At 49.8% G+C, this 15,784-nt stretch overlaps 1 protein-coding gene across 2 annotated transcripts; it reads right to left on the bottom strand.

The window, feature by feature from the left end:
* Window positions 1–5,454: 5,454 nt before the first annotated feature.
* LOC308580464 (uncharacterized protein) lies at window positions 5,455–15,526 on the bottom strand. Of its 2 annotated transcripts, XM_081182145.1 has the most exons (5): window positions 15,416–15,526; window positions 12,935–13,097; window positions 11,378–12,030; window positions 10,389–10,518; window positions 5,455–8,846 (listed from the first exon to the last, which is right to left on the bottom strand). In XM_081182145.1, the coding sequence occupies exons 2-5, from the start codon at window positions 13,005–13,007 to the stop codon at window positions 7,417–7,419; spliced, it is 2,286 nt and encodes a 761-aa protein (XP_081038271.1). In that variant the 5' UTR covers window positions 13,008–13,097; window positions 15,416–15,526; the 3' UTR covers window positions 5,455–7,416. The 2 variants fall into 2 exon arrangements, with proteins under 2 accessions (XP_081038271.1, XP_081038272.1); XM_081182146.1 differs by lacking the exon at window positions 12,935–13,097.
* Between the last annotated feature and the right edge of the window lie 258 nt (window positions 15,527–15,784).

Below are 15,784 nucleotides of genomic sequence, written 5' to 3'. Positions count from 1 at the left end.
TTTGAATAAACATACACAAATTTATTGATTGTTAACATAATAGACAGATGATTTAAGGATCATGATAATTTGATAATATGCAGAGAATAATATGTGTTGAAAAATCAGAGAGAGGAACTGAGGGAAGTCTGGGGGGGAGGGAGGGAGGGGGAAATGGGGGGAATGAAAAGAAGATATGTTTTGATAATTTGTTATGTTGAAATTCTCAATAAAAACAATTTTTAAAAAAACAACATTAACTTACAACTGTACTATAACTATTTACAAATGGCAGCCACACGAAATTGGATCTGCTGCAGGAAACCCACATTTAACTGGTGCAAATTCAGCTTTACAGACTTGACAATTTTATTTTTATTTGTAAAAGGGGTAGAAAGGGGGCAGGCGTCCAGGAAAAAAAGACTTTGGCAATCCTATTGAACCCAGTAAGTTTTTGGCTATGCGCACTAGGGCAAAAGATTCCGGCATTGCAGGGGGTTGGACTAGATGACCCTCACCCGCCATGGCCAGAATGGGAATAATGGGAGTCTAGCAATATACGCCCTGGACTAAATTATAGCACAGCTACTCCTTTGGAAACTTATTACGAAACCAACTGTTATGACACCCGCTCCTTTGCCTCCTCCTTCCTTGCCAGCCAGGGACCTCCTGCTTCTGCACTCCCACTCACCCCGTCCCTGTTCCTTCCACGGACTTCCCAAGCCCACAATTGAGTCCATTTAGTTCAATAGTGCCTACACTGGCGGGCAGCGGCTCTACAGATCGAAGCCCTGCCTTATCAGGAGACGCCGGGGATCGACCCTGAAACCTTCTGCATGCAGTGCAGATGCTCTACCCACTGAACCTCAACCCCCTTCCCAAGGAGCGCGCAGGAAGCCGCCTCCTAGGGAGATGCACCGTTAGGTCCGCCCGGCTCAGCACCGTCTGCACTGACCGGCAGCCGCTCCCCAATACAGCGGGCGGGGGAGGGAGGAAGAGCCCGCTCCCAGCCTTACCTGGAGGCGGCGGAATTTGAACCCCGGACCTTCTGCATGCAAAGGTGTCCTCTGCGACCAACTCCCAGCTGGAGAGCGTAATTAAAATAAACCAGTTTCCGGAGGAGGGCTGGAAGGAGGAGGAGGAGGAGGAAAGCTCAGCCCAGCTTTGCAAAGGGGGACGAATCAAAGCGGAGGCGCGCTTTGTTTCCATTGCACAACGCGCGGCTCACTCCGGAGTGAAGCCGGCATGGTTTTGCAGGCAGTTCTGCAGAGGGGCGTCCTTTCTAACCTCCAGATCGCCATTTCCAGGGAGGGAGGGAGGGAAAGGGATCCCCCTCCCCAAATCCTGGCTCTGCGCCCACCCCAAAAAAGCTCCTACTTTCTGCAGCTGGTGCAAAAGCCTTTTTATTTCTCCACCTGCCAGGGGGCCTTTTGGGGGAGCAGCCCCTACTTCTGGCTCTCCCTTGAACAGGAAGGACAACCGATGAATAAAGTGGGGGGAAAGCGGGTCTGACATTCTGTATGAAACACCCACCCATCCCTTTGGCCCCCTATATGGAAGCGCAGGCACTTGGGAGCCGGAAGTGAGAACACCAAGCCGCCCGAATGTTTTCCCCTTTCCTCTTTGGCCAAGGAGCCGCTACTTTTCATTGCGCGCAGGCGCATGCTCTCTATTGGTCCGCCTAGAGCAGTGTTGCCTGCACGGGCCGGCAGCGGCAGATCCAGACCGGTGACGTCCTCAACTTTTGGAAATGCTGCGCGTTGGTATATGGAGCACAGCAGGTTGCCCCGGTACTGAGCTAAACCATGGCATCCAACCGGGCTCAGTATTGCCCACACGGACTGGCAGCAACTTTCCCATGTTTCAGCCCTACCTGGAGGCGCCAAGGCAAAGCAGGTGGTCCTCTTCCTTTACAGGGATGAAGTCAAACCATTGGTCCACCTAGCTCAGTAGTGCTTGCACTGACTGGCAGGCGCTCACCAGGATTTCAAAGCAACCTTCTGTCCCAGCCATACCTGAAGATGCCAGGTGTGCATGGAAAGCAGGGTCTTTTCCCCCTGGCCCTTCCCCAGACACTCACTCCCACCTTTTTCTCTGCTCCCAAATTCATGGTCATTTTGGGGGTTCCCTACCTGAAGAGGTTTCCCCCAGTGCTCTGTGTGTGAGTGGGATTTTTTCCAATGTATTTCTCTTGGTTTTCATGTACCTATGTGGGGTTTATGGCCTGTTTGCCGGTGCGGTTGCAAGATAAAGCAGTTAACATATTTATTAGATACAGTGGTACCTCGGCTTACATATGCTTCAGGTTACAGACTCCCCTAACCCAGAAATAGTACCTCGGATTAAGAACTTTGCTTCAGGATGAGAACAGAAATCATGCTCCGGTGGTGCAGCGGCAGCAGCAGGAGGCCCCATTAGCTAAAGTGGTGCTTCAGGTTAAGAACAGTTTCAGGTTAAGAACAGACCTCCGGAACGAATTAAGTACTTAACCCGAGGTACCACTGTATAGGGTTGCCATATTTCAGAAAGTAAAAACCAGGACACCCTGAAAGTGACTGAGCTTTTTAAGACAAACCCCAAAGTTTGTTGAGCTCTTTTCTACAAAAATGGCAATTTTTCGATTGACTAGCCAGGACAGATCCAGGACAAAGCACCACCTTTCAGAAATTCCCCCCACCCAAGACATCAACTCCACCTTTAAAATTCCAGTAATGTCTACGGAAATCCCTATTAAATAATAATATTTAAGAACATAAGAACCTAGAATCATAGAATTGGAAGAGACCACAAGGGCCATCGAGTCCAACCCCCTGCCAAGCAGGAAACACCATCAGAGCACTCCTGACATATGGTTGTCAAGCCTCTGCTTAAAGACCTCCAAAGTAGGAGACTCCACCACACTCCTTGGCAGCAAATTCCACTGTCGAACAGCTCTTACTGTCAGGAAGTTCTTCCTAATGTACTCCAGGTGAGGTCTGACCAGAGCAGAATACAGTGGCACTATTACTTCCCTTGATCTAGATGCTATACTCCTATTGATGCAGCCCAGAATTGCATTGGCTTTTTTTGCTGCCGCGTCACACTGTTGGCTCATGTCAAGTTTGTGGTCAACCAAGACTCCTAGATCCTTTTCACATGTACTGCTCTCAAGCCAGGTGTCACCCATCTTGTATTCGTGCCTCTCATTTTTTTTGCCCAGTGCAATACTTTACATTTCTCCCTGTTAAAATTCATCGTTTGTTTTTGCTGGATCAGGGTTCAATGGCCCAACTAGTCAGGGCAAGGGTGCCAACTTGAATAAAATATATTTTGGGGGGATGATGCGGTGCACCTACAACATTCAAATGGCAAAGCTCATCAATTTTATTTTATTGTGGGGGCCAAAGAGGAAAAAAGGCCCCTAGGGGTTGGCTCCCATGAGTCATGGAATCAGAGAATTGCAGAGCTGAGAGGGATTCTGTTCTCCGCTGGCCAACAAGATTCCTGTGGGAAACTCGAAAGCAGGACCTGAGAACGAGAACCCTCTCTCTTCTTGTTTCTAGCCATTGATAGCCCACCTCCGTGAATTTGCCCCATCCTCTTTGGAAGCCAGCCATACTGTGGGAGGCAGTTCCACAGATTAACTCTGCGCCACACAAAGGACTTTCTTTTACCACTGTTGCGGCTACATTCACAACTAATCTCGCAGCCCGACCATCTGACAAAGAGGGAACAATGGAAAATCTGTTGTTTATTACTATCACATCACTTTAATAAAGGTAAAGGGGCCCCTGACCATTAGGTCCAGTCGTGACCGACTCTGGGGTTGCGGCGCTCATCTCGCTTTATTGGCCGAGGGAGCCGGCACATAGCTTCTGGGTCATGTGGCCAGTATGACTAAGCTGCTTGTGGCGAACCAGAGCAGCACATGGAAACGCCATTTACCTTCCCGCTGGAGCGGTACCTATTTATCTACTTGCACTTTGACGTGCTTTCAAACTGCTAGGTTGGCAGGAGCAGGGACCAAGCAACGGGAGCTCACTCCATCGCGGGGATTCGAACCGCCGACCTTCTGATTGGCAAGTCCTAGGCTCTGTGGTTTAACCCACAGCACCACCCGTGTCCCTTACTTTACTTTACTTACTTTAATAGCCCCCACCAAAAAGTATTAATTGAAATAAAACACACACACACACCCAAAAACCCCCAACACCATGAGGTGGGTGAAACTTTTATTTCAGCATGGAAAAGAAAATATTTTTCTTCAGGAGGTTCATGTCATTGCGGAGGTGCGAAATCTTTGGCCCACCAAATGTTGCTGAACTACAACTCCCATCAGACCCAGCAAACATGGCTGATGGCCAGGCCTGCTTCTTGGGGTTTCAAGGAAACCTCTTGCAAATTTAATAATGAAAAATTCAATTTCGTTAAAGGATTACAAAGGGACATGCCACACAATAAGTTCATTTGTGGGTGATGCCGCACTTAGGCTGACTCCAGCGTCCTCCGGCCTTGGGTGCCCAAATGTTGTTGGACTACAACTCCCATCATCCCCTGCCATCTTAGCCAATGATGAGGGATGATGGGAGTTGTAGTCCAACAACAAGGTTGAAGAAGATTATACAGATTTGAGCAGCTCACAGCTGGAAACTCTTAATTTAGTTGCTACATGTGATTTTGGGGGCAGGAGGGGATTACATTAAAAAAATATGAAAAGTTTTATGCATTAACATGCGCAGCTGAACATATAATAATAATCTGAATTTAAAACATGCCAAAAAAACATACCAAAAGCTTTGTAATGGTTATCCCCTGCAAACTGGAAATTGCTGAAAAATGGGAGTTTAGTTCAGCAACTTCTTGGAGAGTGTGAGGTTTGAGAAATCTGGTTTAAGTCTGTTCTACTCCAGATCATGATTTCAAATTCCCAGTGACTATGAGATTTAGGAACATGATTTTTGTGCCACATGGCAAAGGGGGATATTGCTGCAGGGCAAAACCAGCGGGTTCAATCTGCTCTGTTGCACATACCTTGGTGAGACTTGAGAACAGATGAGAGAGGATAGCACAGGGCCCTCCAGCATAGCTGTCAACTTACAGATTTGAAAATAAGGGACCAGCGGTCTCGAAAATAAGGGATCAGCAGCCAAAATAAGGGATTTTAGTCAACCAGCAGCCAAACGAAGCCTCAAGTGGTGGGTCCCACAGCGCAGCAACCCGGCAAAGGGGATGCAGCAAGGAAAACCACCATCACCTCTCTGCTGGGAAGCGCTGAGCAAAGGCGAGTCCCCAGGCAACGTGGCCGATTTGAGTGGCACAAGGCATGCAAGCTCCACCCCCCAGTCGTTCTTAGACTCCTTATTGGGTGAGCAATGCAGCCAAGCAACACAGTTGGAGCCTCCCTCCTCCCTGGCCAGCCGGGAGGGAGGGAGAGGAGCTGCTTCCTTTGAAATTTAAGGGACATCATTTAAGGGACATTTAAGGGACATCCATCAATAAGGGACAGCAGCGGGACATGGCGCTGGGATAAGGGACTGTCCCACCAAATAAGGGACGCTTGACAGCTATGCCCTCCAGGTGTTGCTGAACTACAACTCCCAGAAAGCAATGGTGGGAGTTGTGGTTCAGCAACATGGGGAGGGCACCAAAGGTCCCCCTGCCACCTTCCAACCCACGACTTCCAATCGGTATCTGCAACTTATAAATCTGAACAACTACAACTCCCATCATCCGTGACAAGTCAATAGATGATGGGAGTTGTAGTCGAACGAAAGCTGGGGGGACATGAGGTTGCCAGAACACTGAGCCCCAAAGGAAGGAGGGAGGGGAAACTTTGGCCCTCCCAAAGGTTTCCGAACTGCGACTCCCATCGGGCGCAGCACAAGCACATGGGAGTTGTAGTTCAGCAACACCTGAGTGGTTCCCTGCACCTGTACAAAGGAAGCAAGCTCTCGCAATAAGTGGTGACTCTTACCCAAAATGGGAGCCGTCCCCTGTGAAAGTAGCATCCTGGATTTGGAGGCCAACTTTCTGTGCGACTTGCGCCGTGAGTGAAGTTGAGCAGGCAGGCGGCTGCAGAGCCCCGGCGATTTCAGAGAGGCTCTGGCCAGCACAAAATCATTCCCTGTGTGTAGACACTGCTGCTCCTCCTCTTTCTGGGCCACTTCCCATCTGGCTAAAAAACAAAAACGCGAACTCGAAGCCCCACACCGGAGTCCCCTCTCCTGTTGTGCACGGATCCTTTCCCATGTTTGGAATTCCAACCGCCCCATTTTCTCTCTCCCAGGTCCACTCAACAAAGCACCTCGACTCAAAACTAATTCTCTCTCTCCCTTCACAATTTAGAAAATAATAAAACAGGACCTACCCAGTCGCAGAACTTTCGACCGCTTTGATACAATCGGCGAAGCCAAGCCATAAAGTCTGGACAGCATTATTTTCAGCTTATGTGTAGCAGGTCAACCAAGTTGTATCCCTTGCATGCTACATATCTACCTGCAAGGATTTTTCTTTCTTTTTTTTCGTGGCGGGGAGGTGGTGTGCACAAAATATTCCCACATCTAAAACACCTCTGCGCTGCAGCCTAGAGTGGTACGGTCTGAGAATTGGTTCCCCCACCCCGCAAAAAAAAAAGAAGAAGAAAAAGTGAGATTTCAAGTGGCAGGATGGAAATCAAGGCCAAAAGCAGTGGGTTCTGGGTTCAGGGAATGCAAAATCAGGTTCGCTGGTGGCTGGTAGGGCGGAACACTAGGAGCCTAACAGTAGGTGGTGCCACAGCCAATGACGGGCAGAGACAGCGTCAACAGCAGGCAAAGCCAACTCGTTTTGTCCCCATCTCCCTCCTCCCTGCTGGGTTCTAAAAGAGCAACATTGAGGGGAGGAAGGCGACAGGCAGCGCTACCCCTGAGGTGGCAGTTGGGGGCTATCTGGGTGCAAACTGAGGTTGGTGGGGCAGTGCCTCGTTTGCTCCTAATGAGCTGTTTCCCACTAATCAGGTCCCTCTTTGTAGGTTTCAAAGGCTTAGCACTCTGAGCACCCCAAACCTAGAGGGCTTCTCCCTCCTTTATCTGGAAAAGGGGTACACATTGAGAAGAGCCAAGTGGCCGGGACAGGACGGGCGTTTTTGAGAGATTTGCTTTCTCCCCACCTGCATTTTCAGGCACCTTCGTTTTATGCACTCGGAACAAACCTTCTTCCCAGAGCAAGCGATTTGCCATGACTTTTGGCCTAGCTGGGCTTGTGACACTCCTGTTCACTTTTAAAGGGGTTTATATCGATCGGTGCCCAACTCTGGTAGCGGCGGGAAAAGATTGCATCGATATTCCAGCACAGCTGCCCGAAAAATGCCCCTTCTAGAGAAGACTGGGCGCTAACGAAATGCCAAAGACCCAAGTCTTATTACGAAAAGGGGAAGAGAGGAGGATTCGATTATCTACTAAGGTTCATCCAAGCGATTTTTCATGAGTTTCCTTCTGCGTGGATTCTCTGATGACTAATGAGGTTTGAGCTCTGCGTGAAGCTTTTCCCACAGTCCAAACACCGGTACGGTTTCTCCCCTGTGTGTGTCCTCTCATGTGCCACGAGGCTAGAGCTGCCACGAAAGCTCTTCCCACAGACGGAGCACTGAAAGGGCTTCTCGCCGGTGTGGATTCTCTGATGTGTAATGAGGTGCGATTTGTAGCTGAAGCTTCTCTCGCACACCACGCACTGGAAAGGCTTCTCTCCCGTGTGGATCCTTCTGTGCGCGCTGAGGCGGGAGCTGACGCTGAAGCTCTTCCCGCATTCCCCGCACTGGTATGGCTTCTCGCCCGTGTGGATCCTCTCGTGGCTGACTACTTCCGAGCTGCGCAGGAAGCTCTTCCCGCAGAATGAACACCGGTAGGGCTTCTCCCCGGTGTGGGCCCTCTCGTGCGCGAGGAGATCTGAGCTTTCGCTGAAGGTTTTCCCACAGTCCAGACATATAAACGGTCTCTCGCCCGTGTGGCTTCTCTGATGCTTCCTGAGGCGAGAGCTCACGCTGAAGGTTTTCCCGCACTCGGAGCACTCGTATGGCTTTTCCCCCGTGTGGATTCTCTGGTGGCTGTTGAGGTATGAACTCTGGCTGAAGCTTTTCCCACACTCCAAGCACTTGTACGGCTTTTCCCCCGTGTGGATCCTGTGATGCGTGATGAGGTTCGAGATGTCGCTGAAGCTTTTCTCGCACACCGAGCACTGGTAAGGTTTGTCGCCGGTGTGGATTCTCTGATGACTAACAAGGCCCGAGTTGCGCCGGAAGCTCTTGCTGCAGTACAGACATTTGTACGGCTTCTCTCCCGTGTGGGTTCTCTCGTGAGCGATCAATCCCGACTTCACACTGAAGCTCTTGGCGCAGTGCGAGCACTTGTAGGGCTTCTCTCCCGTGTGCGTCCTGCGGTGGGCAATGAGGCTCGAGCTGACGCTGAAGCTCCTCCCGCAGTCGGAGCACGTGTACGGCTTCTCTCCCGTGTGGGTTCTCTCGTGAACGATAAGGCGCGACCGGAGGCTGAAGCATTTGCCGCACACCGAGCACTTGTGAATTTTCTCTCCAGCTTGGTCTGAGCCCTGACTGAAGTTTTCTTCGTAGATGATGATCTTCATGGGCGGCTTGCCCTCACCCGTCTCCTTCTCTGCTGCGGCTACACCGAGATCTTCGTAACCACCCGCCAATGGGACGGATTTTTGCAGCCTCTTCCTGGGTGGCTTTTTCGAAGGCTTATCTGATCGCGGCGGCCTTTCGGGTAGGTCTTCCGGTTTGTCAAAGAGAGGGAAGGTCTCCTCAAGGCCTTCATCGGATGCCCCACACAGCCCCTCATGCTCTCTGTTCTCTGGCTGGGGGCTCCCTTTGTTGTTCTCACTAGGGCACAGGTTGCCTAAAAGGAAAAGTTTTGGGGATTAGCACTGATAATCATAATCGTCTGTTTTATCTGAATGCCACTTTCTCACAGAATGGTGTCCAAAATGGCACAAATCATTTCAAGTGAGCAATAAGTGTGCTTTTATATAAATTGGAAGGTGCCCAGAGTGGCTGGGGCAACCGAGTCAAATGGGCAGGATACAAATAATAAAATTACAGTGGTACCTTGGTTGTCTAACTCAGTGTTTCCCAAACGTTTTTGGGCAACGGCACACCTGCTTACCAGAAAAAAATCTCGCGGCACACCACCATTAAAGCCCCGCCCCCGTGACGTCAGCGCGCAGCGTCACGCCGGGAGGGACGCACAAAAATGAAAGTTTTTTCCCTCCCCCTTGCCGGGGTGGGAGGAGGCAGCAGAGCGAGGGCAGCTGAGGCGGCGGCGGCAGCTGAGGCGGCGGCGGCTGCGATAGCGGGCGGAGGAGGAGCCGTCGCCGGGAGTTGCTGCTGCTGCTGTTGCTGCTGCTGCCCGGACATGCCGGCCTCCTCCTCCTCTGCTGTCTCGCGCTCCTCCCTTTTGCGCGCGCTGCCCCGCCGCTCGGCACGACCACCGCGGAGCCGCCCCGGCTCGACGCGGATCCTCGCCGCCGCCGCCTCTCGCCGCCGCCTCCCTCCCACGGCACACCAGCCGGTGTCTCACGGCACACTAGTGTGCCGCGGAACACCGGTTGGGAAACACTGGTCTAACTTACTCCATTCCAGGAGTCCGTTCAACTCCCGGAACCGTTCAAAAACCAAGGCGCGGCTTCCGATTGGCTACAGGTGCTTCCTGCACTCAATCGGAAGCCGTGTCAGACGTTTGGCTTCCGAAAAATGTTCACAAACCAGAACACTTACTTCTAGGTTTTCGGCGTTTGGGAGCCAAAACGTATGCGTACCAAGGTGTTCGAGAACCAAGGTATGACTGTATTATTATTATTATTCAGTTCCAAACATACCAGAAACAATTACAAATCATCAGTCTCAGTCACAGACCCGACAGAAATCATATCAGCAAGAACCCCAAAACAAATTTAAAAATCAAAATCAATGGCTTGGCTCTGGGACTTCAGAAGTTCAGAAACTAATATAGAGTCAGACCATGGATCTAGTGAGCATAATATTGCCAATGTCAATTGGCAAGATTTCAGGCTGACGTCTCTCCCAGCCTTAGCTGGAGATTCCTGTCTCTCCCCAACCCCCTTCTTTCTTTTCTCTCCCAGCCTTTCCCTCTCTCTCCCCCTTCTCCTCAGTCGGTATAACAGGAGACTCCTGATCTCGGGGTTGTGGGTTCGAGCCCCACATTGGACAAAAACATTCTGGCACTGAAGGGGGTTGGACTAGATGATCGCCATGGTCCCTTCCATCTCTATAATTCTGTGATCCTTTCCCAACCTGTCTCTCCCCCTTCCTTCCTCTTCTAGCTCTCCGCTTAATGGTTTGGGTCACAGGAAGCATGTTGTGCATGCCAACATCCAAAGGAACCAATTTTAAAATTCAAATGAGTGCAGCGGCACCTTACCTCGTGAAGAACTGTCCTCCGCAGCAGTCTCCTCCTTGACCTCCAGGCCCTGCTGTCTCTGCTCAGGGTCTAACAGAGCTCCTTCGGCCTTCAGGGACGTCTCACTGGCCTCCTCAAACAATCCCGGCACCTGAAATACCAGGAAAGAGGCTGAAAGATGCAGCACGTGTGGCGGTGGGCAACGCCGCAGGCGAAAACGGATCCTAAGCCCACCCTGAACAACTCTCAGGCCTCCCTTACCATTCCTTGTTGCCGTTGGTAAGCCAGAACAGAAAAATCAGCTTCATTCCCACAACGGGTCGTTATTTATTCATGTTTTTTTTTTAAAAAAAATATTTCTTGCCTGCCCTTTGTAGTAAGGTCCCAAGGCGGGTTAAAACAATTAGAACACAATATTAAAAAGCAATTTAATATTGGGACCAAAAAAACCCCACACACTTTGAGTGTCAAAACCAAAGGTAAAGAGGTGGGTCTTCAGCGGTCTCCAAAAGCTGTGCAATGGGGGTCGCTTGTGCAGAGGATGCACTGAGGGGCCCACCCCACAGAATGCTCTCTCCTGGGCTGCCACCCCACTAACATCTGAGGGAGGAGGACCAACCAGGTGGGTCCCCTCTGCCAACCTCAGCACCCAAGAGGGTCTGTAGGGAAGGGGATGTTCTTTCAGATATTTGGGCTATATCCAATGCAAGTGCTGTTGAGAATTCTATCCATTATATTTTCTCTGTGCAATCGGAACGGATTTCAGGAACCAAAAAGGCGTATTAAAAAAAGTCGACTTTCGCGCCGTCTAGCCCCACAAATGGCCACTAGGTATTTCGTTTTGGCGACTGTAACCCTGGTTTGAGGAGCCATTTGGCACCCCATGGCCTGGGCAGAGAGAATGTGGCCAAGGAGGGGGCCTGACAGACAGGTCTGGAGGGCCACATTTGCTTCCTAGGATGGAGGCTGCCTATACCTGGATGAAAGATTTAAGAGACCCAATATCTCACTTGTGTTTCCGGCTTTTCGGGCTCTCGCTGCCTCTGGAGGAAATCCTCGGCCAACATCACCGCCTGGGCGCAGGTCTCCGGGCAGCCATCTTTGACCCAGCTCTGGCTCTCCGGCGGCAGGATGGCCAGGAACTGCTCCAGGATCAGCAGCTCCAGGATCTGCTCCTTGGTGTGCCTCTCCGGCTTCAGCCACCGGTGGCAAAGGAACCAGAGGCGGCTGCAGGCCTCGCGGGGCCCGTCGGCCTCCTTGTATTGGAACAGGCGGAAGTGCTGCCGCTGGACTTCGGTGCTGATGGCGTCGACCCGCAAGATGGCTGCCTTCACCTTCCCATAATCTCCCGCTTCCCTCTCCTCAAATCGCGGCCCTTCCTCTTTCAGGCCCGGTATGAGCTGCGACATCCACTTTCCCGGACGGGTGTCAACCGCCTTCTCAACGGACGTCAAAAATATATCGTCCCAGCGTGGCGGGTCTGGAAACTGGGGGTCGTCCGCTTCCGAATGAGACGTCACCACCATCTCCGTGACGTCCCTCGTGCAGACTTCGTCGCGTGCGGCAGCTGCTTCGTTTTTCACCAGAGCAACGTGGTTGGTCACACCGGCGTCCTCAGAAACGTCTGTCTGTCTTCTAGGGCCTCCATCGGCCATTTTCTCACCTGTTGTATATAATTTGTATTATATTTTCTGTTTTACATTTTAAAGTACTCCTTAATATATCAATGACGTCCCTTTTCTCTTTCGATGGTTCATTTAACGTATCATAAATACCTGCATATTTTACAAAAACTATACCATTTAGTATTCCATTATTACACCTAAAGGTAAAGGGACCCCTGACCATTAGATCCAGTCACGGACAACTCTGGGGTTGCGGTGCTCATCTCGCTTTATTGGCCGAGGGAGCTGGCGTACAGCTTCCAGGTAATGTGGTTAGCCTGACTAAGCCGCTTCTGGTGAACCAGAGCAGTGTACGGAAACACCGTTTACCTTCCCACCAGAGTGGTTCCTATTTATCTACTTTCACTTTGACGTGCTTTCAAACTGCTAGGTTGGCAGGAGCAGGGACCAAGCAACGGGAGCTCACCCGTCAGAGGGATTTGAACCGCTGACCTTCTGATCGGCAAGTCCTAAGCTCTGTGGTTTAACCCACAGCGCCACCCGCGTATGTTCTTCTAATTCTCTTATAGTATATGTTAAGTCTGCGAGTAGTGCATATTCTGTCATTTGGGGGCTAACAAAACAAAGGCCACAGTGTTGGCATACATAAATAACCTTTTTTGACACCTGGGAATTTTAGTCTGAATTATCCCCAACAGGAAGGACTCTGTTTTTTTTTGGGAAAGTACTTTTTGACATTTTTCCCCAATACATTATGGATCATTTCCCCATACACTTTCACCCTTTAACAGGTCCACCACATATGAAAGAATGTACCCTCGACCTCATTGTATCTCCAGCACTTATCTGATTCAGTCTTATGCATCTTAGCAAGCCTGCTCTGAGTTAAATGCCATCTGTAAATCATTTTCTAGAAGTTCTTCTGCCTGCCCATTTTCTCACCTGCCCACTCCGTTGGAAAAGGTTCCTGGAGGCCCAGCGGGATGGTCCCCACCTCCTCCTCCTCCGAAGCCATTTTCTCTCCCCAGATCGAGGGCAACTTTAGCCCAGCTCGGCTATCTCCACTCCAGATTCAACCCCTTCTGTGTCTTCTTACTAAACGCAGCTGGGTTGGTTGTGAGAAACGAAACTTTTATTTGTTCGGAAAGATAAAATGCCCAACAATAACAACAATAATAATGAATAGATACGACCTGTGCTTTCCCCAAACAAGTGAAGACCTTTTTTGTTCCAACAGGATTTCTAGCTGGGCAAATGGGGTCTTTACTGCCAGTGTCCTCTTAGAATCTTAGAATTATAGAATCATTGACTTGTAGAATTGGAAGGGACCCCGGGGGTCATCTAGTCCAACCCCCTGCAATGCAGGAATCTCAGCAAAAGCATCCATGACAGATGGCCACCTGACCTCTGCTTAAAAACCTCCAAGGAAGGAGAGTCCACAATCTCCCGAGGGAGACCGTTCCACTGTCCAAACAGCTATTGCTGTCAGAAAGCTCTTCCTAATGTTTAGTCGAAATCTCCTTTCTTGGAGCTTGAAGCCATGGGTTCAAGTCCTGCCTTCCAGAGCAGAAGACAAGCATGCTCCCTCTTCCATGGGACAGCCCTTGAGATAGTGGAAGATGGCTATCCTATCTCCTCTCAGTCTCCTCTTTTCCAGGCTAAACATTCCCAGCTCCCTTAACTGTTCCTCATAAGGCTTAATCTCCAGACCCTTGACCATTTTGGTTGCCCTCCTCTGCCCACATTCCAGCTTGTCGACATCCTTCTTAAATTGTGGTGCCCAGAACTGGACACATTATTCCAAGTGTCGTCTGACCAAGGCTCTTACTTCCCTTGAAGTGGACACTATACTTGATGTTGATGCAACCTGGAATAGCATTAGAGGGTTTTTTTGCTGCTTGACTCGTGTTAAGATTCTTTTGGTCTTGTTTTTTTTTTTAATGTTGGTTTTGTGTCTTTTAACTGTTTTTAATTATTTTGTGTGTAAATCGTCTTGAGACAGTCGTTTAGAAGGAAATTCATAAAACAATTGTAATAAAAAATATTAATAATTACAGTTAGATGGATTATTATTATTGGCATGTAGTCAACTAATTCATTTCATCAGCGCAAGTATTTCCACTTGTGCAATGGAGCCTCCCCCACTTATTCTTCAGATATGGGAAATGTGCAGGGTGTCAGGATTCACAGAATGCTGTGTGAGATAGTAAGTCTGCAGGCTTGAGTTTGCTGGCTGATGCAATCAGCCTGCAATACTTTCTATGGAAGTGATGGGTCAGAAAGACTCAGCAGTAATGTGCTGTCAGTTGATTGGCTGTCATCGGTTTAAAAGGGAAACCTGTCCATCAGTAAGCGTGGTGGTGCAGAAGAGTGTGGTCAGAGAGAGAGAGAGAGAGAGAGAGAGAGGTCTTCCTATTTGCCTTAAGGTGCAGCCAGGTACTCTGTTTGACTGTATGAACTGCTCGTGTATTATAGCCTGTAGATATTTGTATATATAGCTCACAATAAATATACTGCACTGAAGAACCTGGAATTCTGAGCATTTCTGCTAAAGCGCTGCGGAGAATTCGCGACACAGGGTGCACACTTGGTGTGAATGGGGGATGTTCCTCTGCCCAAGTAGAAATCTTTGTGCTGGTGGAACAAGTTAGCTAGATGCAGCCCATTCGTAAGAATTCTTAGTAATGAATAAAGATTAATAATCAACAATGAGCCTTTTACATAGCTCAGTTGGTTGAGCATGAGACTCTTAACCTCAGGGTTGAACCCCGTATTGGACAAAAGATGGTTGCATTGCAGGGGGTTTGTCTAGATGACCCCAGTGTGCCTTCCAGCTGACAGTTCTACGATTCATTTAATCCCGCCTGAGGCCAGGCTAGGCGGAGAGGCAACGATCTTCAGAGCTGAGCAAGTATTTAAACCTCAAACCTTCTTGGCTCGATGGCCCACACTCTTCCCCACCACACCAGACTGGCGACAGCGCAGCAACCCTGTGCCTCTTTACTCAGAAGCAAGTTCCCCTACAGACTATAATCTGGAGTGGGAGGGAAGCATTGCAGGGATACGAATGCATTATATTCCAGGATAAGATCTCGTGCATCTATTGAAGCGGGCTGCAGTATCCCCGAAGCAGACACCGTCATCAAATCGTTAGCCTTCCAGGTCACACAAGACTCTTTGTTGTCAGGGCTCCCCTCTCTGGAAATGACCGTCCTTGCTGGAAGTCTTACATCATTCAGGCATGGATGGTTGGCTGAAGTCTCCTCTTTATTATTATTATTATTTACAATTTCTGTCCTTAATCATCATCATTCTTCTTTAACCATCATCATCAATAATAATAATAATAATAATAATAATAATAATAATAATAATAATAATTGCACATGCATCTCCCCCAACTCTCCTCCATCAGTCACTCACCTTTTGCAAAGATTGCAAGGTTGCAATCCTTCCTTGCAAGGTGGGTGCAAAACACAGATCCCTGGGAGCTGGATGCACAATTCAGAAGGCGAATCTGCCCTCCCCCCTCCTCGCAACTCCCCTCTTTCTCCTCCCCCTCCCGTCACAGGAAGGAACTCGCCAGCCCCCGAAAGGTCCTCCCCCAGGACCTCGCTCTCGAGTCCCGCCCCCGCCTCTCTAGCAACGGCCCACTCTGTCGCTTTAACCCCTTGCGCGCCTCGCGGCAAAGCAAACCAACCATGCGGGGTTCGCGTAAGGCGGGCGCGGGAGGCTTTTTTTAGTCCGCTTTCCCTGCTGGACCCCCTCGAGAGGTGGAGGGGGGGGAGTAGG

Source organism: Podarcis bocagei, assembly GCF_964188305.1.
Source record: "Podarcis bocagei genome assembly, chromosome: 2".
In the NCBI taxonomy this organism is placed as follows: Eukaryota; Metazoa; Chordata; class Lepidosauria; order Squamata; family Lacertidae; genus Podarcis; species Podarcis bocagei.
The sequence above is the reverse complement of the archived record's forward strand: the minus strand, read 5'-3'. Positions and strand labels throughout refer to the sequence as shown.

Bases quoted from the DNA above. Each gene is read 5' to 3' on its own strand.
- LOC308580464 (XM_081182145.1), bottom strand. From the start codon at position 13,007: ATGGCTTCGGAGGAGGAGGAGGTGGGGACCATCCCGCTGGGCCTCCAG. The intron at 12,031-12,934 runs GTGAGAAAATGG...TATATACAACAG, and splicing joins TTTTCCAACGGAGTGGGCAG to GTGAGAAAATGGCCGATGGA. The intron at 10,519-11,377 runs GTGAGATATTGG...CTGGTATTTCAG, and splicing joins CCGAAAAGCCGGAAACACAA to GTGCCGGGATTGTTTGAGGA.